The following is a 27,144-nucleotide window of genomic DNA, read 5'->3' as shown; positions in this document are numbered from 1 at the left end:
GTTAGGTGGCGGCAGGGGGGGGGGGGGGGGGAAACAAACAAACAAAAAAAAACCTCAGCTCGTCGACTGTGACATCGCCGTTCTGTACATTCTACACTTTTCAGCCTCAAATTAACTAACTGGTGTGGAAAAAAGACAGCGAAAACACTGTTTAACATTTAACACAGAATGTCACGTAATCATTAAACAACTGTTTGGATAGTAACGCTACCTTAAGGCCAGAGGAAAGCTTCCAAAGTGGAATAGCACTGCTTTAGAATTAACAAATAATACAGTATATCCAATATATATATAATATATAAGTTAGTGTAAAGAGGGCAGCATGACAGGCTCCCGGCTCCCGCAGTTGTGCAGTGGGGCGGCGTGGCATCCGAGGACCAACACCGCACCGTGACAGGACCCGAGGTGATTCAAACAGTGTTTTTGTCAGGGGCAGGCGGCCACCATACGCCGCCGTTGTCGTTTGCGCCGTCATCATCTATCCTTTTACGACGTCTCCAGCGCGTCGAGGACTTTCATGATCTGCTGCTTGATCACTTTGGTGGCGTCTCCGGCATTGGGGATGAGATATCTGAAAGGAAGGAAACACAAACGTTGTCAGAATGGACTGTTAAAGTTTTGGCTTGTGCGTAGGCGATTTCTTCATCAAAATGACTCTTGTAAACATAGGAGACTAAAACAACAATTGTATATTTAAAAAAATAAATAAATAAAAAGTCACCGTTCCACCGCAGAGATCTCCACTCCGGTTGAGTTGTTGGTGCCGAATTTGAAAGTGATGAGCTCCGGGTGCTTCTTCTTGGACGTGATCTTCACCACGGAGCTCAGCGCTTGTCTGGACTGGATGTAAGCAAAGCCCTTCCTGGCGGCGATCTCACGCAGGCAGTACATGTGCGTCGCTGTCACCAGCAAGTGGCTGCAATCCACAAACGATTTAACTTTGAAGGTACACCATGTTGAATAAAGAAAATGAGCATGTATGTTGAAGATGAACAAAAATAAATTAATAAAGGAATGAAAAGAACGAAACATCTTTGCTTGCTTGGCTCACCTGGGAAACATGTGACCGGTTTCCTTCACTTCGTTGCAGGGGATGTGATGTTTCACGTCGGGCTTGTTGATCCACGTCTGAACATTTACAATCTCCTTCCGGTCGTCGTCCGACATGGAAGAGCTGTCGATCTCATCTGAAGGACGCGAGGAGGTTGACCCATCAATAAAAACGCTCCTCGGAACCGATGACGAAAGAAGACGATGACGATGCATGCACCTGTGTCGTACTCCTCTTCGTCGCCGATACTGAAAACGGGCTTCACCCCGCGGTAAGGTTTGCCCACGCGGTCGCTGCTGCTCACGTGTCTGTAGAGAGAAAACGATTTAGTGGGAAGAAGAAATAGAAACACTACTGTGGAAAAGGGCAAATTAATCTATTCTATGCAAATGGTGATGGCAGATGAAGACCTCCAAGCTGCAGGAAGAAGAAAAGCTTGATGTGAAGAGCTGAAAATGGCGCAGGCTCATCCAAATCAAATCTTTGAAAGTTATTATTTTCTTCATTTCATTACGTAATACTTTTTTAATATTTTGCACTTGCCACATACTCCATATAAAGTAACAAAAAAAAACTAAAACCAATACTAAAGCTAATAAGAATTAAGGAACCTAAGCTAAAAACCTCATTAAAACTGAATTAAAAAAAAAAAAAAAAAGGCAAAATGAAATAGAAAAATAATTCCAACCTATTATACCCCTGTTCAGAAATGAGAGAAATGAATCTCCTTGGGTCAAACATTTACATTGAAATATTTTTATATTTTAGAAGAGAATGTTATTTAAGTGCAAAAACATGTATCGTGACGCTATTAACAACACGCACTGGCAATTACTGAATGACAATTAATTCACTGATGTATCATTTAATCAAGTTAATTTACCTCAAAGTTCTGTTCAGGAAATTTACTCCTCATTCTTAGGTCAACTCATTTACGCCCTTGGTCGTTTAGATTCAGCAACTGGGATCCTGACTGCCACCGACGTATACAGTCGTCAAGGATGTTTTTCAACGGCCAGTGATTGAGGAGGGTCTCGCCCAGCTAGTTACATAAGCCACTGTAATGATCTCTGTAGATGGCGGTGTTGCATCACTTTGGTTTGGAGATCAGCACAGTTTTTGAGTAGCAGATAAAGATTGGGCAGTGAATCTAAACTTGTCACATTAACTGTGAGAGAAACACAGAAGTGGGACAAGTGTAGCACAGGCACCTCACACTTGAACTGAGGATGCGTATGGATGGTTTAGACACCGTATGTATCGCGTGGAACACGTGGCTCTCGATCGTGACAAAAGATGAAGTGAATGAGGTCCGGCGTGTAATTTAAAAAAAAAAAAAGGCAAGGATGTTCAACTCAAGCCATGCGGTGAGTCAACGTCACTCACGACTTTTGTTTTGGTCGATTTGATTAATTTTGTCTCCGATTTCTAGTTTGGGAGACCCGGATGCCTGAAAAAAAAAAGGGTGGAATGGAAAGACACACTATTACCGCCAAGCAAAAAGTGAAGCGGATGTCTTTTCTCTTCTACGTGACCAAACAGAATGTTGCATGTTGTTAGTGAAAAAGCATGACGACTGGCATGTGTGTGTTTGGGGTGGGGGGGTTAATCAAGAGCCGCGAATGCTGACAGAGAGTGACATGCGTTGATGTGACACAGGCGCCGATTCTCCAGAGCGCGCCACACAGCCAAGTTGATGGCATGCTGCTGACAAAAGAGCTCAGTGCCGGCCGGGAGAGAGCGAGCGAGCGAGCGCTTACCTATCAGGAATCACCTTCTCTGGCCATGGCAGATTAAAAGATATTCTAGCATGAAGTAAGATAAAAAGGGATGGTGAATATAAGTTGTTTTAGGCGATGGGGGGGTGAGCAACACTGACAGAAGTCCAAATTTATACAGATAATTCTAAAGATGATGGCGTTCAGGTTCAGTGGTGAAAATGCTCCAATATAAAAAATTAACTTGGGGTTAAAACACAAACACATTTGATGGAAAAATATACAAATATATGAGAAAATAGAAAAGATTTAGTGAGACTAAGTTTTTTAAAAAACGTACATGGAAAAAAATAAACACTGGTTAACATTTTTTTTTTAAATTGGCGACGCAAGTAAATTTTTGATGATGGATTGAAGTTGTGCAACAGATTTTTTTTGTGTGTTAATAATGTTGGATGCTTGGCTAAAATGTAAAGTCAAATCCGCTTTTAAATGAGTGTGATGCATATGTGAGCATGTAGTATTTGCTTCCGGTTGACAGAAAAAGCGAATAAAAGAAAACTATTCGTTTCCACTCCCAACGTAGTCGCACCCACACAATCAAATGGGATTTCTTACCTGTCGACGGGGGCGGACGTGTTCTCAATGAAGCTGATCATCTTCTCTTTTACGTTCACTGACTTGGACTTGAGGGCAAAGGTCATTTTGTTGACCAATGATTTGACGCTTTTGCTGTCACTCAGAGACTCCCCCTGGATGGGCACACAAGAAAACAAGAGACGTGTTCGCTTCCAACTACAGTTTCCTATCCCTACCCCCTCCCCCCCAAAAAAGGAAAAGAAAATAAAGCTCGCAATGTACGTCTGCCGAGCTGAGGCTGCTGTGAGATCCCGACGTGCTGACGATCCAATGGATGTACGACGAGTCCAAGCCCTCCACGTTCATGTCCACCAGGTGCTGCTGTAGAGCTGAGATCACACACACACACACACACACACACACACACACACACACACACACACACACACACACACACACACAATACTTCAGTCACTGGAAGGCCTGCGTGCAAATCCAGTAAGTAGGGGAATCATTTGAAACATACTGATAACATTTTTCAAAAACAGTCCCTCTTCAGATTTTTGGCTTGGCTAAAACAGCATCACAGTGTACTTTAAATAAGGCTGCAGGTATTGAATATTTTGTAGAAAAAAAAAAGTTTTTTTATGACAAACTGAAAAAAATATTTACCAAACACTGCAAAACACTGAAAACATTTTTCCCGGAAAAATAAATAAATAAATAAATATAACAAATGGCGGAAATGAGGAGAAATGAATCCAGGAAAAATTAAAAGAAAAAAAATTGGAAAAAAAATTGAAAAAAAAATACATCAACAACATACGAATCCGTGAGTGTGGTTGCGCAAGTATGCAGCGGTCTAATGTAGTTTGAAGTTGTATTGTCAACATTCACCACTAGATGGCAGACTTGGCTTAGTTGCACTTACGCCAGGTCTTAATACTACAATGTGAGGAGGCCAATTAAACATTGAAGGCCTAATTTTTACTATCAGTGTCCACGTGGAGCACTCACCCATGAAGCCCCCTTTTGCGATGCTGACGTACTCCTTGTTTTTCTGCAACACAAAGAGCTTAGTCAGCATAAATTGAGCCTGTATGTTTTACCCCCCCCAGCGCCTTTACAAGTCTCTCACCTGCAAGAAGTGGGCCAGCACCATGTTCATGTACATGTCCTCCTCCTCTCTGCCGCTGCCCATGAAGCACAGGTGCTCTCCGCTGGCAACGGAGCCCGACTCCAGGGATTGCTTCTGAGCCTCCAGGAGGGACTTGACCGACAAGGCGAACTCAGACGGGTTCTGGAGCATCTGTGCCGGAACACGCGAATTGAGCAATTGAGAACTGTCTGGAAACAAGAGTCGCCGGGGTGCCTCTGGGTGGCAGAAGGCGAGTACCGGACAGAGAACCAGTATGGTTAGCGGTAGCACCAACTCACCAGGTCTGAGTCCAGATGGAAGGCAGTAGACAGATGACCGGCGTTGTACTGCTCAGCCGGCCGGCAGTCCACCACAAAGAAGCGCACCCCGTCCTGAGGAGAGAAGGTGGGGGGGGGGAGACACGTCAGCATTTATTCTCTCGCATTTTAAAACCATTTGGGAGCTCAGCCACCTGCTGATGCTGGTTGGCCTGCAGGATTTCCGGGACGGACACGGGGAGGCACAGCGCCTGACTCAGGTCGATGTCCTCCTCTTTCAAAGCCACGAGGCTGCTACCAAACAGGTTTTGGTTCATCTGGAAAGGGAGAAAACGGCGTCAGCGGTCAACGTCAGAGGGAGATGTGGTCGATGATCGCCAAGAAGAGGAAGTCCAACCTTCCTGAGCGACAGAGGGGTCTTGCTCTGGTAGTACTGAGCCAAGGAAAATAAATCCTCAATGTCCTCGGCCTCAAGTAGAGAAGGAGATTCTTCCAGCGTTTCTGTGAGAGACATTGTGGTTATGATGATGATTTATTTATTTAACAAAAAGATCAAAAGTCCCCAAAGACTGAGGATCACACTTACTGATGATGTCATCTTTGCTGTCTCCTTCTCGGTCAAGGATGGTCTCTCTACAGGTTGAATCAACAAAACAAAAGCAAGTGAAAACTCCAATTTTCTCTCACGGGGTGTGGGGGGGGGGGGGACACTTACTTGGCATTGACGAGGATGATGAGCAGAAGAAAAAAGATGAGGAATGGGTCTGCCTGCTGGAGGTAGCAGTCCCACAGAGCCTGGGTGACGTCGGGCGGGCAGTGGCTGGAGAAAAGGCTGCCCATCTGCGCAGGAAGAGCAGAGACGTTCGGGGACATTATGCCGACTGTGCCCGAGAAACGATCAAGGAGGCATTCGAGGAATTCCAACACACCCAGTTGATGGCGTACGAGTCAGGCGTGATCTTTTTGGTATCCAAGAAGGAGCAGAGTTCAGGCTCGTGGTACTGCAAGAGCAGTCTGTAGAGGTGGAACGGGCGGCCCTTGGGCACGCACTCCCTGAAAAAAAAACACAGACTATTTGCATTAAAAATAATAAGAAGAAGAAATCGTTATTTTCAGAATCACTGATTCAATCTTAGGCAATTTTTAAAAGAATCGAATCGATTTTTTTTCCTGCCCTCAATATTGTAATTGAATATGCAATTATTGCGATATTTCACATTTATGCATGCACGATACATTCTGACTGAATCATTAAGTAGAGCTGTTTCATATAATTAAAATAAAAAAAAAACATCTGCAAATATGTGAATCCGCAGATGCGAAGCTGTGACGATGCATGGGTCGGCAGTAGTTTTAAGTAGTAATATCATCCATCGCCACTAAATGGCAGACGTGTTAGTGGTGCTTACACTGGGCCTTATATTGCCCTGTATGACAACGTGAGTAGGGGTGATATTTTTTGGGGCGGCTTTAGAATGAGATACAGGAGAAACATCGTACCTCAGTACGTACAACTTTGAGCAAGTTGATTTTTGTGAGAAAAAAAAAAAAGAAAAAAGTACAAAATTAGCTCTTGCACCTAATCTTTTCTTGTTCAGGATTTTGTCCCATCCTTGAATGGTGATTTTTATGTAAGAGAGCCCTCATCCATCCATCCTTGGATAGATGGATGGATAGCTTTGAACCCTCTTTTATACAGAAAAATCTATGATCAAAAATGACCTATATTTAGAGCACATCTACTGCATTATATGCATGTATTTTGTCCATATTTAAAATTTTTCATCGGTCTGGTTTGGGGATGGGTGGGTCCTATGTGGGCCCCCCATTGGCACTGATAAAAAACTGAGGCCCTTTCCAGCATTTAGTTTGCTCTCCCATAATATAGTAGATTGGAGTGGCTGGACAGCACACCCACCGGGGTATGTGCTTGTTCATAATGGCGTAGAAGCAGTTGTAGAGGTCGCTGCGGGTCAGCCGAAGCCCCAGCAGCGGCTTGAGTAAGTGTAGCCAGCTCAGGTCCGAGGTGAAGCTGATGTTGCGCGACTTGCAGTAGAAGGTGACCACCGCCTCCACGTCGGACACCATGTCGCTATGCTCCTCCTCGGACACTTGCAGCTGCTCTAAATGTAGGAATCCACAAAAAAATGATTTTAAAAAGTTAGAGCTGCCCTCGGGCTCGCATTGTCAAACCAGATATTGGGTTAGAGAATTTGACGACATGATTTGAAGCCCCAACGGGCTAATTTTGTTCAAGCCACTGATGTGGATTTCCTCACCGATCAGCTGCTGACTGCGACAGTGAATGAGGGTCTGCTCTGGTAAATCAAGGACGCCATCCCAGGATGCGAGGGAGTCTCCTTTACCGGATACATTGAGTGCAATCTGGTAACACCCAACACACTGTTGATATTCAACTTCCAAAATGTAAATTTTAATTTTCAGTCACATTTACCTTCCACATCTTTGCTCTCTGTTGAGCTGAAGACTCCTGAACATGGGCGATGCCTTTGTCCATCTCCATATCGGAACCCCCCGAATCCAGAGCCTCAGCTAGATCCTGGTCCCTGAAGGTATTAAAAATGTCATCTTTAAAATGTATCGTGGACATTTTTTTTTTATCTACAAGTAGCACTTCCGCATGCTGATGGAGGGGCTTGGGGTTTTTAAGTGCCAATCACAAATAAATAGGGGCCTTGTGTTAATAGGAGGGTTCACCACAAAAGACGATGCAATAACATTTTCCATAAGTGGGTTATCAAACGATTCAAAAACAGCTCGATTTCAAAGTGGAAGTATTCAATTTTGCTCGACCGACCGGGATCACAATTTGATATGACTCAGTTCCAGAGGGTATGATGCAATAACTTTTTTTGTTCTCATTTTACATACATTTGAATGAACTTGTCAGTCAGTCCGCAAGTTGAAAACTGTCAAACTCTCATTGGAGTCACCCCTGTGGCGACCCGGAAGAATTTCAATAATCACTTTGGAAAATAAGTTCTTGCGTGTGTTAGGATTACAACAGGTGGCAAAAATCATACGAAACGATGCTTCCTATCCTGACACATGACATTCCATTCAATCCGAAGGGATGATGCTGATCTCGTCTTTTCTGACTACGCGCAACTCGGTCAAACAGAGCAACGAACTATTGTGCCAGATATCCCGTTTATTTAAGCAAGTCACTCTGACAAACAAAAAGAGGCTATTGTTGAAGTTTGCATTCCGGTTTGGTCGCGCTTGAGTGGAACAAATCCCAGCTATCAACTGGACTTGCTCATTGTTAGCATTCTTAGCGAGCTAGCCTGCGATTTCGATCAGCTGACCAAGCATACACATATGTCTGAAAAACAGGCAAGCTCTCCAAAAATACATGAATAAGTCACTATGGGGGTTGACTCGTAACGCGCTGATGAAGTAAAACAAAGATAATTAGCAGGCTAAAAAATACGAAATGTACATAATTTGAGTACAGCACAGGAAGCAAATGTGACAAAAGCAGACAGAGGAGTCGATTAACGACACAAACTCTTCGTCGATCGAATTTGGTTAACCCGCGGCGGACAAAGCGCGTCCAACAGCAGGAGACTGGGAGGTGTCGTGTCACGATAAGGACAAAAAGCAGATTGTCTCTCACCAGCTGCCCCGGAGCGCTTCCTCCTCGGCATCCGCCATTATTGTGTTGAAGAGACACGTCAAGTCCCGACAAGTATCGCGAGAGCTTGTCGCTCGTTCAAGGGTGGAGCTATTCTGTTTTATCATTTTTTTTCCCAATTTTCAGGAATATATATTTATATTCATGGAATATTTCCCCCTTTTTATATATAATTTCCGGTGTACGTTTCCAGTGGTTGATCTTTGTTTTCATAAGCATTGATTTTTTTGGCACAAGTGCTTTTGTTTGCACATTGGAAGTGTTGAAGAGACACGTCAAGTCCCGACAAGTATCGCGAGAGCTTGTCGCTCGTTCAAGGGTGGAGCTATTCTGTTTTATCATTTTTTTTCCCAATTTTCAGGAAAAAAAAAATCCCAGAAAAATCACAAAAAGGGGGTTAAAAAGTAAATAAAAAAAAAAAACCCTTTCCATAATAGTTAGCCTTTGAGGTCTATGTATTTATTCCTATGCATGCAGATGTCAATAAATCAAACTGTAGCTAATAAATTATTTCCTTTGCTTATGGACACTTTTCATGTGGTTGGATTTAGGATCACACAGTACCAAAGTCTAAGTGATCGTAAATTTTTTACACTGATTATGCACTTATCACCATTTATATGAATTGAATCTTCAATGTTGAAGCAACACAAGTCGTGGGAGCAAATGGATCTACAGTATGTAAAAATGACTCCTCCTACTAAGCACATTCTACAAAAAAAATAATAAAAAGGGTCAGTCAAGGAAAGCACATCAACAGTCTTTCCAGGAATCATAACTTTATTAGGATTCAAATTCTATTTCACTTTGGTCACCATACATGGATGAAGAATGTCAGTTGAATTTGTCAGTCAAAATCAAAGTGGCCGTTTCAAAATGTTTACATCAATTCCTATAAGAAATTTGTGCCTATCTGTAAAAGGAGATACACTGAAAAAGAAAAAAAATGGCTCAGGCAATGAGGACTACCAACAGTTGAAAATTGAAACCATTTTTCTTGTCCCCCCCAAAAAAGTAAAAAGAATTGCACAACCGAGAGCGTGTTAGTGATGCAAGTGCTATAGAAAGGAGGCGTTTGAGTCGGCCTGATAGCCAAGATTCTCCTAGTGTTCATTCAAACAGCACAGGCGTTTGCATTTACATCATAAGTTGAACATGCTGCACAAAATGTAGAAAAAGAAAAAACAGGCAAGTCAATGTTTAAAAAAAAAAAAAAAACCCAAAAAAAAAAACAAGCAAAATGGAAAAAAATTTGACTCCTTGCTTCCGCATCATCCTCCACGTAGAGGGCCTTAAATCCAGGAATCAACCCCAGCATTACAAGCACAAGACATTACAGATTTGGCTCTATGTTTTAATCTCCAACTCGGAACCGATATTGGTACATAAATGGAACAAAACACTTTGATAGTTGAACTAACTTTCACAGGATTGTATGTCGAATCCAAAGACCCGTCACAAGTCCGCTTTTTTTTTTTTTGTCTTGTAAATCATAACAATAGAACAAGTGTATAGACCATCCCTGTGCGTGATACATTGTGGGGTAGAGGGGGGGACCCCCTAAGCATTACAGACCCCTTTTCAACTACAACGTAAACATGATGCTGTATATATTTCCAGGAGGGCCCTTCATTATGATATTTTTTTTACATTACAATCCAGCAAACCCCTCCCCTCCCCTCACGCCTTGCTTAAACAAATCGATGCAAAGTTGAACACAGTTGCGGTTGGAGAACGAGAGCAACCCTCAAATTGGCGCAGGAGTTATAGCGTCGGGGGCTTGAGGCCGTACTTCCTGGCGACCTCCGTCTGGGCGTACGCCGCGTCGCACAGCGAGTACAAGTGTGCCATCTCCATCTCCGACTTGGCCAGATTGATGGCCTTGTTGAACATCTCGATCGCTTTGTCCAGATTGCCCCTGAAAGGAGGTTACCCGTCTGGTTATTTCGCATCAGGAAAAGGTTGGAATAACACCAGAAAACAAACAAAAAAAAAATCCATTGAGTCAATTGGGTCCCCTCACCTTTGAACTTCGATCGTTCCCATCGTTTCGTAGGCAAAGTCGCATTTGTTGTCAATCTCGATGGCCTTGCTGATGAGGTCCAGACCCAAATCCAGGTCTTGCTTCCACTGGAGCTGTAATAATCTGTACATAATAGGGATTAAGATTTATAGCACACTTCACACACCCTTTGTGGAGCCTTGCTGAAATCATTTCACAATTGAGATTCCTCAGCGCATTGAATTAGTTGGCGACTGAAGCTTTATTTGCAAATTTTTCTAACTTTTGTGGGAGAAGAGAGTCTTCACAAAATCTATGTCTTGAAAGAATATCGAGATTCAGGATTGTTTTGTTGATGGGTCATTTTGAAATGAGAGCAACCAACGTCACATCATGTTTTTTTTGACTGACACGTAACACAATTCATCGCAACTACAGCGTGAGAGAAAAAGGCTCAAAGCTTATTTAAATCCTCAGCGGTGTCATTTTCTTACCCTTTGTGGACATACGTAGTGGCATTGTCTGGTTCCAGTTCGATACACTTGTCATACATCTCGTCGGCTTTTCCAAACTGCTGCTGATCGGTCAGAGCCTAAGAAGGAGGCATGGAAACGTTCACGTTTTGGAAGTCAGGCTGACAATAAATCCGAGGTCTTACCTGAGCGTATAGCGCGTAGCCCTCCGCACACTTGGGGAACCTTCTGATCACGTCCTCGAAGCCATCCATGGCGATCTGGACTTGTGATGGGTTGTTGCCGGTGTACGCTTGTCTGTACTGGAAGACACGGTGGGGGGTGGGGGGAAGTGTAAAGCCATTCATCCAAATGCATGACAGACACTCATCAAAACTCACCAGAGCAAAGCATTTCTGCGCCTGGGCGAGAGCAGAGTCGGGCCGGAGTAGGATGCACTCGTCAAAGTCCCCCACGGCTTCGTCCACCTGGTCCAGCAGGATCTTCAGCTGAACAAAATGGCCACAAATAATCCAACGTCACTTTTTTTTATGGCGACGAAGACCTTCAGCTGGATATGGACGACATAAAAGCGATGCCGATAGGACGTGTCACAGCGTCGCCGTCCACCTGACTCGTACCTGCCCCCTGTGGTGGTACACGTCGGGGTTGCGAGTGTCGATTTCTGCCGCCATGTTGAAGTCCTGCGTGGAGAGCATGGGTTGCTGCTGCTGCATGTACATGCTCCCGCGCTTGATGAGAGCGTTGGCTCGCAGCTGCGGACAAAAAATAAAAAATAAATAACTAACATGCACGCAGATGAGCCCGGAAGCATTTCCAATAAAATATGCCATGTTGCTTCCAAGAACGCAGGGCGTGCTATGGTCCTCAATTAGGTATTCCGAAAACGACACAAAAATCAAAATTATTATCAGATCTTTAGTGTTGCACACTCCATTTAGCAATGCTAATAGCAGACGCACCTTGACATTGGCCTCCTGCATGTTGATGACGCGGTCCAAGTCAGGCTGAGCGGCGGTGGCGTTGCCGATCAGCAGGTAGAAGGTGGCACGCAACAGCAGCGCCTCTGCCGTATAGCGGCCCTCCGAGTCCACCTCCTTGGTGCACTCGCTGATTATCTTGTCGTAGTTCTCCTCTTCCATGAAGTGTTTGGCCTTCAGGTAGCCCGCGCTGAGGAATTGGAGCAGATTGGTTGGTCGTGTAGTACACATAAGTGGGGAATCAGGCCAAATATGATCTTTTTGGGGGGGGGGGGGGGCAATGAGATCACTTGGTGAAGCTGTTGCCATCCCCTCAAGAAAGAGCAAATCATCTTCCCTCATACCTGGCCGCGACCTCTGAGGCTTCGCCCTCCTTGTCCTTGTCCTCGTCCTTCTTCTCGCCCTTCTGCAGCGGCTGCGAGATGATGTCATCGGTGAAGGAGCCAAAGTATGACTTGATAAACTGGGGCGAAGGCATCATCGGCTCGCGGTTCTAGAACAGGAGCAAAATGGTTAAGTTCCCTTTGCAGGACGAGCTCATTTCCAGCCACTAGGTGTCAGTATTTCTCCCTGTTCACACTTTCTGCTTGGGCTCCATTGCCTTTGTCTGGCCTTCATATCAATTCTGAAATTGAATTAGAAAAACTTTTTTTTAGGCTTTAAATGGAACATTAAAAACATTTCTAACTGGATTTTCTTTATTTCCAATGTTTCCTTTACATTTCAATTATCAGGGTAAATATTCACAGTTCATTTTCCTTTTTTGATGGCAGTTCTTTAGAATCATCTTGCTATTTTTTTTTTTTTTTTGGTCCGGACTCCATGAGCCTCGGATTCTAACCTAGTTTTGCATAACCATTGCTGACAACTCGTTATAGTTGTATGCATCACCAGCACCATTAAAAGGTTTGAGGATGCCTACAGTTTGAGCATGGAACAAATGAAGTCATTTAACAAGTTCCAATGTTACGCGTTTTTGAAATTAGAACAATTCGAAGTCCTTGGCAATGAAGGAATTTCTGTGAAATGTGGTAAGGTACATACTTTGTATTTGTCTTTGGCTTTCTCCTTCCCCAGTTGCTTGAGCACCTTGTCTGCCAGCAGCATGCTCTGCTGGTTCTGGAAGGCCTCCAAGATACACACTGCGGTGACATCTGATAGAAGTAATGCCCAACAACCAACATGAATGTCACACCGTCATCCATTTTACAGACGGCGGTAGCCCCGTTTCACTGTCAGAGAACATTTTTTACAGTAAATACTAAACTTAAGAATCAGCGCGAAAGGAGTATTAAAGATGAGCAACATAATGACGGCCTGAACGATGCTCCGCGCGGTCACGGGCAAACACTCCACTGGCGAAATGTAGCCGGTTCCTCCTCACCTTCCAGGCATTCCTTCTTGTTGTCCAGCTTCTCCAGAGCTTTTGCCCTCCTGAAAAGAGCCTTGACATAGCGCGGGTTGAGCTTCACGGCCTGCGAGCAGTCCTGAACCACCTCGGTCCATTTCATCTGTGGGGAAAAAGCAAACGAGGGGTCAAGATATATGCCTCAAATATTTTTGGCATTTTGTTTTGATGGTGTCACCCAGGCATGTGCCGATATTGGATTCTGACAGTATTAAGTTAATTCCCCATTAGATTAATGGGAAAAAAAACGCTAGCCTATATTTGATCAAACAAACTTTGTTTGTGCAAACTCGTGAAATGAAGAAACAAAGGTGCCAGCATGTACTAGTTAGCCCCAGGGACAACATGAGTAGCCCATGGGTCTTTAACTCGCCAGTAACACTGTGACATTTGTTTCAAAATAAAACAATGTGTTTTTGTTTCCGCAAATATTAAAAATACATATACATTTTAGGGCTGCAATTTTTATACCGTCAGAATCTACTATCGGCTCATACCTCGTCTCCAAAGGCAGCAGAGACAGACTAAAGCACTCCTTGCTAGTTTAGCTGAATGTGGCGCCAACCTGGTGCTCATAGGCCGCCGCTCGGTTCTGGTAGAATGTTGACAAGTCGCTCTTTTGCTCGGTGGGGCAGAGCGCAATAGCCTCGGTGTAACACTGGATGGCATTGTCGAACTTGGCCGCTTTGAAGTATTTGTTGCCTTTGTTCTTTGCCGCCTGGGCCCGATCCAAAGGAGACTTAAGAAGAAAAACAAAAAAGTACAAGTGACATTTTAGTTTGGCAGAACAGCCGCAGTGTACTGAACCCCTGTAATAGTCGCGGTTCAGGATTGACTTTTTTTTTTTTTTTTTTGCGCGAAAACCTATCATCTCGTTTACTGAAAATCTTGTTTATTCACCGTTTTTGTGTTCAGGCCAATGCAATAAATGTACAGTATTACTTTGGTGCAATGTAGTGGAATTTTTGAGTTGTTCGGTTGAACTCATTAAGAGGGTTTTTGTTTGTGTCTGGATAATTGATGTAACTTGGGTTTCCTCCCACATTCCAAAAACATGCATGGTAGGTTAATGGGACACTCGAAATTGTTCCTCGGTGCGATTCTAAGTGTGAATGGTTGTTTGTCCATGTGTGCCCGGCAATTGGCTAGCAACAAGTTCAATGTGTTACCCACCAACTGCCCGAAGACACCCGGGATGGGCACCAACAAACAGGCAACCCTCATGAGGAGCAACAGTTGGAATAATGGGCCGCAATTTAATAAATTAAAACACATTTTCGGGGAAGGGGCAATTAGTCGCGGACTTTCGGTATTTGCAAGAGGCCTTGGTTCTTATCCCCTTGAAAATAGCAGGGGTTCACTGTTTAACCAGAAAACAATGACAAACAGAAATTAACTCAGATTGTTAAAATCGTTTATGTATTAACTCAAAAAGCTGACCAAATCCAGACTTCACAGATACACTGCTTGGTCAAGTAAGACATGGTATTTGTGCAACGCTTTTCAATCCTGATAATTAGTGGTGTCGGTGCATCCCGATTACTCGTAGTGCGAGTCACACGCAGCAGACAACAAGAGCACCGTTTTGCATTACTTGCATCAAGCAGTTGTCCGAGAATGCCCAAAGTTACACTCCTTCTGTAGTGAGGACGAGTACAGAGCTCTTAAAATGGAGATCAAAGGTCAAACGAATAATGTAACTAACCTGTAATAGTTATGGAAACACTAAACTTCAATTCCTTATTTTATAAATATAATTATAATTCTTATGAGTAAAATGAGGATAAAAGATTTTTAATTTGTTAAAACTAGGTTCCGATGAACCCCGACGTTAGGATCGCTACTATTTAGCAGCCAAGGCAAGTTTATAGCTTAGTTAGCTTGTAGCATTAGCACACATTGGTTTTTATCAAGTGGATCAAACAAGAGTGCGCGTGGCCTCACTCGCCGCAGGGTAGCTGTCACTGACAGGTGCCCTTGGTCCGCGTCACCTCCGCGGCATTCACACACGCGCTGCCAGAGAAGCCACCCGCAAGGCCGCCAGCGCGCTTCAACCCTCGCGGTGGTGCAAAATGAAAACGCCGCTTGGTTAATTCGCCGATCGGTACCATGTTGTCCTGCCCTTGGTTGGATCGCGAGGCGCTGTCTTGGCCCTGCTCCGGACTGGCGCTGCCTTCTGGTGTGATCCGCTCGCCGCTGCCTTTCCCCGGCCGCCCCTTCGCCCTGCTACGGTTCCATAGGTACACGGCCCCCACCCCGAGCACGATGGGAGCGCCGACAAGCAAAGCCAGCTGCCAACGAGGGAGGCCGGTGCCAGACTGCGGCTCGACTGGCTTGGAGGCAGCCATGATGACCACCCTAAGTTCCGCTGGCGGGCTAGCTAGTTAGCAGCTCTGCGCCTGTCGCCTTCTTCTTCACGTGATGCGCACAACGCAAGGAATCATGGGAATAGGGGTTGACGGGAGCTGTAGTTTTTTTTACGTAATACTCTCATTTGTAGTCCCAACTTGCTTTCAAGAGTTCAAGCCAATCTCAGAGCTTCTTTTTGTGTTTTGTCGGTTGTTGTGTCAGATAAAGTGTGAAGGTGTTTTAAGATAAAAACGTGTAGAGATACGAATGACATTATACGCTGCATATCCCTTTAGTTAAAAGTTGAATCATGAAAACAACGACAAATGTTTACATTTTGATACAAGTTTTCTGTAAAAATGAAAAGAACTAACCGATTTGTTCTAGAATATTGTACATCTTCAAAAGCACCTGAAGACACGGTCGGTGATGTAACCCGGTGTCCTCAATTCCTCGCCTTTACAACAAGAGGACAAACTTGAGTTGCTAAAACTCTGGTTAAATGGTAGGCATTCCTCAAAGTTATTTGAAGCACTCTTGTGTTCATTTTAATTCTTTGCGCTTTGCTTTTGCTGCATAGTTGCTTTTCCTTCTTCGAAGAATATTACAGCCTACTTAAGCTTATCCTCATCTCCTAAATATTGCAATGTAATTTTTTTTCCTCAAACACCTCATCATTACAGTGTTGAAGCCTGATGGGGTTGACTGTAGTTGACTTTGATGACTTGCAAACGTCAGGCACACGGGGCGAGGACAAATGGCCGTTGGCAAAAAAACATTGAGTGGAGTCCAGACATAGCGGGGCCCAGCATCCAAATGGGACACAGCATAGTTGGCATAGACTCAAACACACACACACACACACACACACACACACACACACACACACACACACACACACACACACACACACACACACACACACACACAAAAACATACTGTGAAACAAACAAACAACAAAAACATTCTGATGCTCTTTGGGTTGAAAGAAGCGAGCATATTGCATGTTGGGGGGTGGGCAACGAATCACATGCACCCCCATTCACTCTTTTAGTCAGGTCTGTTGGACATACACATTATGAGCACTCCTCTAATATTTGATAGTGTCAAATCAACGGTACAGTACTTGTAAAAAAGAAACTCTTTTGGTCGCATTTATTTTTTATTTTTTTGCTTCATGACAATGGACATTGTGTTGCTACTTCTAGTGCGTACTACTTGGCCACCGGGGGGCAGTATAATAAATTCATGCAGATACATGAAGAGTTTCACAGCTACTGTTCGAGACTTTTTTATGTTTGTTTGTTTGTTTTAATGTGGGCGCCAATGCCCTTTTTTGTGGAAAACGCTGACTGGAAGTTTCTCCCTTTTTTTCCAATAATTCTTTAGGTTTAGAAAAAAAAAAGTATTTCGTGAGGGCGTGTCAATTATATGCTGAGTTTTGCTATTTGCTAGCCAACTGGGTCTCTATCCTCCACAATAGCGGTAGTCCACCCTATTCCTATTAGTTAACACAAAATCTTATTAAATTCCTTTAATAAATGTTAATGTCCATGGAAAGTTTATTTATTTATTTATTTTAACTAAACAAATGAAATGAAAACTTCAGGGAATTTGGCAACACGTGAACACACAACTGAAGTGTTATGAGCTGATGTTTTGTTGTCCTACATACCAGGACCACGGAGCACTCCATAATTATTGACATGTTTGATGCACTCATGGAAAGTATGGGCACAGTGTGGAGGTGCCCCGGGGGACTTGCGGACTGGAACGGAATGGAAAGGGTTGCAAAAACAAACACTCTCGTCCTCAGTCTCTCTCCAGAGTGAAAAACTCTTCTCCAGCCGCGGTAAATAGATTAAAAGTGGTTTCGCGGTGGGTTATTTCAGGATGGCCCGGGAATAGTCAGTCAGTCAGGTGCAGAGTCAGTCAGTAAGTCAGGCGCTCGGTCAGTCAGCATTTCAGTGTTACAGCATCCCGCCGTTGTGAGCCGTCATGTCGCTGAGGCTCCTGCCTGCCATCATCATGGACGACGAGGACGACGACGGCAACTTCACCAAGTGGATGAGCAGCTACTGGGGACACGGAGCCGAACGATGTGGTGGAGGATCAGGAGGTGGCGGTGGATACTCACGTGAAAGGAAGCGAAGTTTTAGGAGACCCACCAGGACGAGAGTTGACAGACGGGCGTCCCTTCCCACTGTAGTAAGAATGACACGTTGGTTTATGCATGCATGCGCCCCATGCCCAGGGTGCATCCCTAAACCGTTTTATAAACTTAACCTCAAACCCGTCCTTGAAACCTTACTTTGACAATTGACACCTAGTTTGAACCCCCAAACCAGGTGCAAAACCCTAATTTGATCTCCTAACCCTATAGACTCAAAGCCCTGCTTTGAATCCTCCATTTTGTTTGAAACCCGAAATAAATTTGAGTTGTAAGATCATTTTCACATTGACTTTCATTAAAATGTTCAGATCAGATTATTGCTGTTATGTCAATGATCAGTCATTTTCATTCTTCGGAAGGATTACAGTGATCCCTCGCTACTTCGCGGTTCACTTAGCGCGGATTTTCCTCTTTCGCGGGAGGTCTCGGTCCCCATTAACCGCGATAAGTGAGGGATCACTGTAGCTGTACTGAGCCAGAACAAGCTTCTCGTATTTCAAGCTATCGTGGAAAATATTACACAAAGTGTCTCTAAATCCAGATGCGTGTGCCAGACACGGCGAGCATGAGAATTAATGGATCCGGGTCATCAATTGACGTTTCTGTTGCCGGGATTATTGGCACATGCGTGTGTCCTTTTGACGGTGAATTTGAGAGCACTCAGCTCGGCATTCACTCAATCTAAACTCGTAGCGATTTACATCCACCATCGACGGGCAGGAACCTACAGCGATTCGGTCTCCCTTTTTAAAGCAAGTTAGCAATTGCAACATCTTATTTTTGACATACACTCGACACAATCAAACTGGAATTGGAGAGAAGCAACCGCACACAGCCAAACGAAATGAAATGGTCGATAAAATGACGACAATCCTTCTTCGCAGTCCCAACTTGACGCCATGAAGCTGAACCGGTTGCACGCGGCCGCCGTGGCGCCCGCGCCGAGCCACGCCAAGAGCCGAGAAGAGAAAGGGGAGGTCGGACCCCACCAGAGGGCTCGACGGACCTCCTCGGACGAGAACGGACGCTCCAAGTCGGCCGTTGCGGAGAACCGCATCGGCACCATCCCGGAACTGACAGAATCCTTCCAAAGGAGACTTTATCTTCAAGATAGATGCACCCTGTCTCCGGTGAGTTGTACTTCAAACCTTGAAAGACCTCCTTGAAACCTTAACCCAGACTTGGAAACTTCATCCTCATTTGACCCTGTCTTGAAATCGCAATCTGAGGACCTTATTTGTTTGAAACCCTAATTTTGTCAACCGAATCCTTGTTATGGTTTTTGAAATAGGGATTGAGTTGTGTTAGGGTTTCAAAAGTTTTATTTTAAGACAGAGATAGGGTTTTCAATGTGGGTTTCAAGTCAGGGTTTTAAGACTAGTCTAGGATTTGGGTTTGAGCCAGGGTTAGGGTTTTAAAATACTGTTTCAAGACAAAGTTAAGGTTTTGAAAATAGGGCTCCAAGAACTTCAAGTCAGGGTTAAGGTTCCAAAGTACGGTTTCAAGACACACTCATGGCTCTAAATTATTGTTTCAAGTAAGGGTTTCACGCCTGGGTGAGGATTTCAATCTCAAGTTTCACATCTGGGTTTGGGTCTCCCATTGGGGTCTCGAGGCTTTCAAATAGGAGGCACACAACGCAGCATTTTCATGTGCCTGCTTTTCTTCATGTGTTTTGTTATTCAGAACGATGACGCCAAGTTGTGCCCGTTGTGCCATGACAACGTGTACAAAAGTGGCGGTGTCCTTCAAAAGCTGCACTGTGCACACACATTCCACAAGGAGGTAAATTAACCCTATCCTCTTCTTGATACGGCGATTTAAAACCCTGACCCCCGTTTTAAACATCATCATTATTATTGACCTTGTTAAAACCCTAACTTTGGCCTGAAACCCTGATCCAAAAGCCCTTTTCCAAACTGGATAAGATATAAGATGTATAATTATCATTATTATCGTTGCAAAGCTACCATATACTGTATTTCGTCTTGAGTAGATATTGCAAATGGAGGGTTGGTTCCACGTCACGGCTCTTGCCATGCATTCCCTTCGAGAATATGAGCATTGCATGCCGTGCGTGATGTCACCCGCTATGAAAACCATCCCACTCACAAGTCTGCTTTGGGACGGAAGGCTGCTTGCAGGTCTGAGCCGTGTGGCTCACGCGGCTGCAGCGAGACGGCGGCGCCGGCGGCCTGCTTGGCCACGAGACTCCTAAGCGACAGGAGAAGGTCGGCGGATGAGGTCGGCGGCATTACCGCGGAAAAACAACAGCAGCAACAGTACACGTTCCGACGGCAGCTTTCCCTGCGCAGGCACCGCTAAACTTTTACCTTTTTCAGTGGCAGGTCTATCACGTCGTAATTATAGAGAAGCGTCCAAAACGCACGCAACTCATCATCTGCATGGAGTTGTTTTCAATCAATATTTAACGATGACAAAACAGACAAAACAGACATCATCCCCACCATAGATACTGATTATTAAATCTATTGATTAGTACTGATTGCTACAGGTGTGTTTGGCTAGTTGGAAAAATGCTGACGTCAGGTTGGCAAATTTGATTGACTTGGCAACAGATAGACGCTGAAATGTGATTGGACAAAAAAAACAAAAAGGAAAAATTGAAATGGTGACTGTGTGTGTACACCTTCATGTAACAAATATTAGAATTTAAACCATGATTGCCCGCCACTGTGTATATTTTCACAGTTCATTTTCACTGTAATGAAATGTTTTGCTTGTAAATTGTGTGTACAAATGTATGCTCCCATGTTTTTCAACCCTTATTCAATGTTTGTGTTTTTGCTTTGTGAAAGTGATTAGTTAAAATTGAATCAAAAGAAATAGTTTGACTCTAACGGGATCTTTCAATGTCTCAAAATGGCTACATCAAAACAGAAATATAATACTAACATAGCGATGGCCATTTAATTGAATATATAGACCACTATATAAAAATTAAAATTAAATGAGTGAATAATTCCCAACACAGCCCAGAAGGGACAATTATTAGTATATTATTTTTTAAATAATAGCTTCTGTGTATTCTTGTTATAGATATCATTGAGTTGATATTTTTGAAAATAAACGCGGTTTCATTCCAAATGATCGCCTTATTCATTTTGTCAATGTTTCCTCCATTCGTTTCCTGAACAGGTGTCCCCCTTCAGGAGCCCCTCGTATTTTTGTGTACTCTCTCGCCCCATTCGTAGACTACAAGCTGTTCGTCAAACTAATGCCTCATTTGGGAATGAAACGGAAGAGGGGAGGTACCGAGGTGGGCCGAGGACTCCCCGGCTGCTGTGTACGTGCTGCGGTCCTCGTATCTGCTCGGTTCAACTCTGCAGGACGGAAAGTTGTGGATTCTTTTTTTTTCTTTTTGTTAGGCAAGCGCAGTGAATGTGCACACGTGGAAACCCGAGATTGACATGCGGTTTGGTCAATGGGAGCTCGTGAAGGTGACGTCAGCTGACCTCTGCCAACCAATGAAAACACTTGGGGGGGGGGGTTTGTGGGCGAAGATGCGAAATGGTTCGTAGGAGACGAAGAATTTGAGGAGAAAGTTGGTGTTTGCTTCGATGAAGAAATTGTGTCAAATGATGGAAAATTCAAGATCTTTTAATTTTTATCTTAACTAACTTTTTCTTTTTGACATTTCCAGAGACAAAGCCGCTTTGGGTAAGACCACCCACACCTCCCCTTCGTTTTTCCACTATTTAGGATGTCGGTCTTATTGCTCGAAAAGATATTCTTTATGCTTACTTATTGAAATAAACTGTATCCTATAAAACATTTTTCTCCAACTTTGCGCCGTCAAGTTCACCTTGTAAGTGATGAATACTTTGTTTTTGAGAAAATTCTTCCGAAAAAAGACGACATACCTTGCATATTTTAATCATTTTATGTAATACAGAACATTTTTGATAAAATTGCCATTTAATCTTAATTTTCTTTCATAATTTTCTACTAAATACCATAAATTTAAAAAGTTTAACTACTGATGAAGATGCATTCACTTGCCGTACTTATTTAACATGAAAAAAACAAACAATGAAATGATTTCATTGTTTGTTTTTTCATTGAAATGACAGTATGAGTGAAAATAAGAGAGTTGTCTGGTATTTTCATGTAAAGCGTTGTGAGGCTATTTCAGGAACTCTATGGATCCATTTTCTACAAGATATGAGGATCTTATCCACATAATAGAGACCACATGAAAAACATCTTAAAATGTTTTACACTCCCCACACACAAAAAATATTAAAACTTAGTAATATGCACTAAAACCTGCTAAAACCTTTTAAAATATTTTCTAAATGAATTTGAACTTAAGAAACAAACAAATTGCAAGCATAAAATCTATTTATAAAATCGATACGTATTATACTGTTTGTGTATATGCATGTACCTCTAATGGGCGGGGTTTGGTTGGGTGGTGTGTGACTTTGGTGAGACTACACGTGAGTATCTGGGTGAAAAGGAGCCCATTTTAATGCTAATGTCTTGGAGGGAATGCTTGACTGTATCTTTGTCTTATGTCGGAGTGTGATAAAAAATTTAGACCAAAAAATCGCCTAATAGTGTCGGAGTAAATCTGCCAGCCGATGAATTGTTAGGCCCTTAATTTTGACGTTTCATTTGGCAACCTAATCTTAGTTACATTTATTTCAGTGTTTTTGTACACCATTTGCGGATTACGTGGTTCTATTTACATTTTCACAATGAACCCCAAATCCCAAACAGTATATATTTTTTTCTAACCCACACCCCCTGCACTGAATTAGAGCGGTTGCCATGGTGAGGGTGTTGTTATCCTCATCCTGGAGTGGTCTCGCCCAGGAACACTCTTGTTTGAGTGTCCTCTTTTTCAAAAGGTGACCGACCGTTTGATCGCCATCCCGCAACAGTGACGCCCACCGGAGTATTTATGAAATCAAATCAAGCAGGTTGTTACAAAATGAATTTTGAAAAGCCAGGCTTAAAGCTCCACCTGAGGCGGATGACGTCTGTGGCACAGCAAGCCTGCCTGTGCACACATACTCACAAAACTGCATTCATTATGTGTCATTACAGTGTGCCACTCATTTGCAGCCATACATTTTCCTACTCAAACACCCCACGACATGACACAAAGTATTTTATGAGCTGTTCAAAAGTACCCTAAATGCACCGTGATGCTTGTGCAGAAAGTGTGTGATGTGTTTGTGATTCTGCCTTCCCTGAAGAGGTTTAATGACACCCAATTTGAAGTTTAATGTAAAACTAAACTAAACCAAAACAAATGCACACATTTCATGTTTAAATGCTCTGTTTTAAAAGCATTCTTTCAGCGGTTCTAATGCTGAAGTCAATGTAAAATAACACTGTTATGCTAATGGAAAATTAGCATTGCCTTCCGGGAGTGATATTCCTTTAAAAATTAATATTCACGCACAAAATCTGGATATAATTGATAGCCATTGAAATTGACTTATGGTGGATGGGTGGGGGGGAGGGGGGGGGGTCCACTGTCATCACCTACATTTTTTTTTTCCAGTAAATTCTTGCTGTCTTTTTCACCTAGCACCCACCTATGCTAGAGCAGTAGTACAAGACACAATTAAAGTAAATATTTCCTACGCCACTTTTTTTCTCACCAGTGTTCACCTAATATAGGTGAGTCTGGAACAAATCCCCCGCGATAAATGCGGGTTCACCGCCGACTGATTTGAAATGTTCTCCAATCCAGGGGTCTCCGTCATGGGGAGCTTCAAGGGCCATGCCCTTCCCGGGAGCTTCTTCCTACTGGGCGGCCTCTGGTGGACGGCCAAGTACTCGCTGTGGCACGCCGCCCGTCGAAACAAGAACATCGGTTCTACCCGGCTGAGCAGCAGAGCGGCGCAACGCCGCCTGGAGATCGTCGAAAGCTCGCTCGTCCTTTTCTTCTCCTTCGTGGGTGAGCGCAAGCTGGTTACATTCCGCCGCATCCATTCTGTGATTGAGCATTGTTTTATTATTATTATTATTATTATTATTATTTTTTGTCTTCCAGGGATGCTAGCAGAGCAGTTCTTAGCTGACGGGCCAAAACTCAGGCTGTATGACTCTGCAGAGAACCAATGGAAAGACCTGATGAACTGGCAACACGCCACCATGTATCTCTTCTTCGGCCTGGCAGGATGCGTCTCCTTGATAGTGCACACGACCGAGGCCGCGCCCCTCGCCCTCGACAGGATGATGATGGCTATCGCCTTCTTTAACGAAGGTTAGACATTTAAGATTCGAGAGGTTCATTCGTCACATGCGCAATAAAAACACAGCAAAGAGCACTGAGCAATGGCATTCTTCCAGCACGGAAATTAGCTGCAACTCAAGGAAAACGGCTCCACAGAGCACGTCGGGGCACACCGAAAAATGAGCTGTTGTTCTTATAGGGTTCCTCTTTCTCTACCACCTCCACGGCCGGACCATGCTGGACGTGCACTTGCACATGCTGCTGCTCTACGCTGTCTTCGGCGGGGCCGTGGTGGCCTTCCTGGAGCTTTTCTACAGAGGCAACATCCTACTGGAGCTGTTACGCTGCACTCTGACGCTGCTGCAGGGTAGCTGGTTCTGGCAGGTGAGGATTTGCATACCTTGTCATTTTGACACAACACAAATGAAGAGTATTCTTAACAAGCCTGGCAAATTTAAATCGACTTTTCCTTCCTTAAGTGTTATTTTACGGAGCAACGCCTGGACAACCCCGCCGCGGGCCAGGGAGCTCGCTAGCGTGTTAGCTTGCGAGCTCGCCAACATAAAATCAGTGAACTTTCCCTTAGGTGTCACAATTGTGTGGATCTACACGTGGGACATAAATCGTATTGGACGGACGTAACACCTGTCCGCCGGTCCACGAGCCCGATAGCAGCTAATAGCTACTAGCTGCTAGTAGCATGCCAATTTGTAGTGGAGGCGTCTTTTTTTTTTTCAGAGCTTGTAGGCGTAGCAGAGTTGCATGTGTACCGCGTCACTAAGCAACCACCCGACTTTTCTCTCTCGTGCTTGCATCTCAGATCGGCTACGTGCTGTACCCTCCCAGTGGTGCCCAGTGGGACCCCAAGGACCACAACAACATGATGTTCATCACCATGTGCTACTCGTGGCACCTTGCCTTCGCCATGCTCGGCGTAGGCGTGCTCTACTGCTTGGTCAGCTGGTGAGGATAACGCCTGGCACCGCTGTTTGTAACGAGGTCAATGAACAAACCAGTGTTCGAAAGACAGCCCGATTTTATTTGGCCGAGCCCGATAATTGTCCAAATAAAATTCTGATGACTGATTTATTGGCCGGTTCATTATAAAAATATAGAACGAATAAAATTACTTATTGTGTGGACTCTTAATAAATGACAACAATAAGGATATGAATTACAGGACAGCTGACATGCTTTTGTTTTGTTTTTTGTAATCTATTCCTAGCGCCGTTCGCACCCGACTAAAGAAGACCCCCCCGGTGGAAATGGGCCTTCTGAAGCGGAGTGACAAAGACCCCGAGTCTGAGGATGAGGTGGTGTGACCCCGACCCCCCCGCCACTGTGGTGCTACTCATTTAAAATCAGGGAAAGGACGTTTGAGATGCCGACTAGAATAATGACTGCTTTTGTGTACCACCTGCTCTCACTGCCTTTCGTAGCTTGTACTCTCAGGGCCCATTACTACAGTAGCTAGTTTTATATTTATATAATATTGCTCTTGCTATACGAAAGTATTAGGAGGGTGGTGCCCTCCGTTGCCAAACTGTTTGTATTTTATACTTTTAGTTCGTGTCGTGACACTTGAGCATTTCCATGTCATATTTGGTCATGAGCAAGCAACACGCTTCTATTTATGTTCCTGACAAAAGTGTTTAAAAAAAAAATGACAGTATGTACTGTATTTAACGGTGACATGCACTTTAACCGCAGTCTCTCGATGTTTGTTGCTTATTGTAGAAAACTAATAAAAATACATTATGTATAAATGTGCCCGTGGACTAAATGTAGTCTTTGTTTCATTAGTTGAGGCTTTTTAAAAGTCTATATATTATTTTAAAAGCTCTTTACATATATTTTTAAAACTATATGAAGAAATACAGAAATACTTGAGCACCTGCTCCCAACTATGCCTTACGCACGTGCCCGCTCAGTCATTTCAATTGAAAATGCTGAGTCAGGCTTCTGGTTCCCATGGCAACGTCAACGGCACGCTTCCTCGTCAAGAGTGAGGCGACTTCTCTGACTGTCTCAGGTGAGCGGGTGGTGACGTCATCCAGCCGCTCAGGTAGGTCACGTCTGGCTGCACGGTGGGGGGAAAGAAATACTCCCAACCTTTTTTTTCCTCCGCATTTTCAAAAAGCAACTCCAACGAAATCTCGGTTATGGATAAACTCAAGTCGGTTTTAAGCGGCGAGGAGTCGCGCAGAGAAGATCGGACGATTTTGGAGGTAAAACCAAAGCGGCTTCGTTTGTGGTCGCCATTGATTTGATGGTGAATGGACTCGATTGTGTGTTGCAGAGTGTGAACGAGGCATCCACGCTGGGCTGGGGGACGCGCGTGAAAGGGTTCATCGCGTGTTTTGTGATCGGAGGAGTGTGCGCCATTCTCGTAAGACCTCACACGGAAACTGGGGACATTTTGCTGGCTTGGGGAAAAAGCGGGCGTCTGCCTCTTGTCGTTCGACTCGTTCGACTCGCTCTCAGGAATGTTTGTTGATGTTCTGAACTTCAACGCAGCGTTGCCGCCTTGGTCATTTGGTCATCGTTGTCCTATTCGGTATCAGAAAACTTTATTGATACCCCCAGGGCGCAGGGCAATGACTATAGTACAGATTTGATATATTATTAGGTATTTATTTATAAGTATACATGTATGGATTATTGTTATTCATTTCCAGTTTAAATGAATTGACAATGATTGTCAAATGCAAAATTCTACATTTGTTTAAGTCAAAAGTGTATTATGTCGAACATTTTGAATCTAAAATGATTTTGTCATTTTGAATATTAAATTATATTTAATACTTGTATCATGTATTGACTAGATGTTGTATTAATTGTACATTTTATGCATGGTTATTCTTCATTTTAAAACAGTTACAACAAAGGAAACAAAGCATTGCAGCAGGAGGAAATTTAAATATGAAATCGTGAATGATTATAAAAATGTAAATGTTGCATGCGGTGTGGTATCTATTTTACTTGTTTTGTTAAATCTGTTCAATTGTTTTGTCTTCATTCAAAAATCTTACATAAAGTTACATTTAACTTGATGGTTTAATTCTGAAAATGTTCTCGACCACAGTGAAACTATGTTAGAAATCTACGAGAAATCTTAAA

At 43.6% G+C, this 27,144-nt stretch overlaps 5 protein-coding genes across 8 annotated transcripts in view; 3 read left to right on the top strand and 2 right to left on the bottom strand.

Moving 5' to 3' along the window:
* Positions 1 to 420: 420 nt before the first annotated feature.
* tbc1d23 (TBC1 domain family, member 23) lies at positions 421 to 8,502 on the bottom strand. 2 transcript variants are annotated; one of them, XM_019896746.1, is made up of 19 exons: positions 8,405 to 8,502; positions 7,220 to 7,331; positions 7,044 to 7,149; positions 6,683 to 6,887; positions 5,694 to 5,817; positions 5,480 to 5,604; positions 5,351 to 5,397; positions 5,162 to 5,265; positions 4,959 to 5,081; positions 4,786 to 4,878; positions 4,487 to 4,657; positions 4,366 to 4,408; positions 3,631 to 3,737; positions 3,388 to 3,521; positions 2,812 to 2,856; positions 1,271 to 1,359; positions 1,052 to 1,187; positions 722 to 916; positions 421 to 571 (listed from the first exon to the last, which is right to left on the bottom strand). In XM_019896746.1, the coding sequence occupies exons 1-19, from the start codon at positions 8,440 to 8,442 to the stop codon at positions 487 to 489; spliced, it is 2,082 nt and encodes a 693-aa protein (XP_019752305.1). In that variant the 5' UTR covers positions 8,443 to 8,502; the 3' UTR covers positions 421 to 486. The 2 variants fall into 2 exon arrangements, with proteins under 2 accessions (XP_019752305.1, XP_019752306.1); XM_019896747.1 differs by lacking the exon at positions 2,812 to 2,856.
* Positions 8,503 to 9,184: 682 nt separating this feature from the next.
* tomm70a (translocase of outer mitochondrial membrane 70 homolog A (S. cerevisiae)) lies at positions 9,185 to 15,705 on the bottom strand. Its single transcript, XM_019897258.1, has 12 exons — positions 15,394 to 15,705; positions 13,851 to 14,024; positions 13,262 to 13,388; positions 12,922 to 13,031; positions 12,222 to 12,370; positions 11,860 to 12,067; positions 11,518 to 11,652; positions 11,278 to 11,385; positions 11,083 to 11,199; positions 10,919 to 11,016; positions 10,446 to 10,568; positions 9,185 to 10,340 (listed from the first exon to the last, which is right to left on the bottom strand). The coding sequence occupies exons 1-12, from the start codon at positions 15,631 to 15,633 to the stop codon at positions 10,187 to 10,189; spliced, it is 1,743 nt and encodes a 580-aa protein (XP_019752817.1). The 5' UTR covers positions 15,634 to 15,705; the 3' UTR covers positions 9,185 to 10,186.
* Positions 15,706 to 17,073: 1,368 nt separating this feature from the next.
* Positions 17,074 to 20,974, top strand: lnp1 (leukemia NUP98 fusion partner 1). The gene is made up of 4 exons (XM_019896489.1): positions 17,074 to 17,842; positions 18,692 to 18,937; positions 19,494 to 19,534; positions 19,982 to 20,974. Exons 1-4 carry the CDS (start codon positions 17,633 to 17,635, stop codon positions 20,130 to 20,132), a joined length of 648 nt encoding a protein of 215 aa, XP_019752048.1. The 5' UTR covers positions 17,074 to 17,632; the 3' UTR covers positions 20,133 to 20,974.
* A 167-nt stretch (positions 20,975 to 21,141) lies between these two features.
* Positions 21,142 to 25,800, top strand: tmem45a (transmembrane protein 45a). The gene is made up of 6 exons (XM_019896427.1): positions 21,142 to 21,488; positions 23,539 to 23,745; positions 23,842 to 24,054; positions 24,224 to 24,408; positions 24,845 to 24,987; positions 25,250 to 25,800. The coding sequence occupies exons 2-6, from the start codon at positions 23,550 to 23,552 to the stop codon at positions 25,344 to 25,346; spliced, it is 834 nt and encodes a 277-aa protein (XP_019751986.1). The 5' UTR covers positions 21,142 to 21,488; positions 23,539 to 23,549; the 3' UTR covers positions 25,347 to 25,800.
* Positions 25,801 to 26,005: 205 nt separating this feature from the next.
* The window catches only part of sft2d2a (SFT2 domain containing 2a), a 2,762-nt gene continuing 1,623 nt past the window's right edge, over positions 26,006 to 27,144 (top strand). Inside the window, exons 1-3 of one of the 3 annotated variants that reach the window (XM_019897076.1) lie at positions 26,006 to 26,089; positions 26,165 to 26,252; positions 26,324 to 26,413. In XM_019897076.1, coding sequence (XP_019752635.1) covers positions 26,187 to 26,252; positions 26,324 to 26,413 — 156 coding nt within the window. In that variant the 5' untranslated portion in view covers positions 26,006 to 26,089; positions 26,165 to 26,186. Of the gene's footprint in view, positions 26,253 to 26,323; positions 26,414 to 27,144 lie in introns of all 3 variants that reach the window. The other 2 variants (XM_019897075.1, XM_019897077.1) reach the window with 2 other exon arrangements.

The sequence above is a fragment of the Hippocampus comes genome, unplaced genomic scaffold (assembly GCF_001891065.2).
Source record: "Hippocampus comes isolate QL1 unplaced genomic scaffold, H_comes_QL1_v1.1 scaffold22, whole genome shotgun sequence".
Lineage (NCBI taxonomy): Eukaryota > Metazoa > Chordata > Actinopteri > Syngnathiformes > Syngnathidae > Hippocampus > Hippocampus comes.
The sequence above is the reverse complement of the archived record's forward strand: the minus strand, read 5'-3'. Positions and strand labels throughout refer to the sequence as shown.

Excerpts from the sequence above, each read along its gene's own strand:
- tbc1d23 (XM_019896746.1), bottom strand. The coding sequence starts at position 8,442 with ATGGCGGATGCCGAGGAGGAAGCGCTCCGGGGCAGCTG. Across the intron at positions 5,266-5,350 it reads CAGCAAAGATGACATCATCA|AAACGCTGGAAGAATCTCCT; the intron begins GTAAGTGTGATC and ends TGTCTCTCACAG. Across the intron at positions 4,658-4,785 it reads TCCATCTGGACTCAGACCTG|ATGCTCCAGAACCCGTCTGA; the intron begins GTGAGTTGGTGC and ends GTTCCGGCACAG.
- tomm70a (XM_019897258.1), bottom strand. The coding sequence starts at position 15,633 with ATGGCTGCCTCCAAGCCAGTCGAGCCGCAGTCTGGCACCGGCCTCCCT. Across the intron at positions 11,200-11,277 it reads CGCAGAAATGCTTTGCTCTG|TACAGACAAGCGTACACCGG; the intron begins GTGAGTTTTGAT and ends CGTGTCTTCCAG. Across the intron at positions 11,017-11,082 it reads GCTACGCGCTATACGCTCAG|GCTCTGACCGATCAGCAGCA; the intron begins GTAAGACCTCGG and ends CCTCCTTCTTAG.
- lnp1 (XM_019896489.1), top strand. The coding sequence starts at position 17,633 with ATGTCGCTGAGGCTCCTGCCTGCCATCATCATGGACGACGAGGACGAC. Across the intron at positions 17,843-18,691 it reads GGGCGTCCCTTCCCACTGTA|TCCCAACTTGACGCCATGAA; the intron begins GTAAGAATGACA and ends CCTTCTTCGCAG. Across the intron at positions 19,535-19,981 it reads CCGTTGTGCCATGACAACGT|CGAGACGGCGGCGCCGGCGG; the intron begins GTACAAAAGTGG and ends ACGCGGCTGCAG.
- tmem45a (XM_019896427.1), top strand. The coding sequence starts at position 23,550 with ATGGGGAGCTTCAAGGGCCATGCCCTTCCCGGGAGCTTCTTCCTACTG. Across the intron at positions 24,055-24,223 it reads TATCGCCTTCTTTAACGAAG|GGTTCCTCTTTCTCTACCAC; the intron begins GTTAGACATTTA and ends TTGTTCTTATAG. Across the intron at positions 24,409-24,844 it reads AGGGTAGCTGGTTCTGGCAG|ATCGGCTACGTGCTGTACCC; the intron begins GTGAGGATTTGC and ends CTTGCATCTCAG.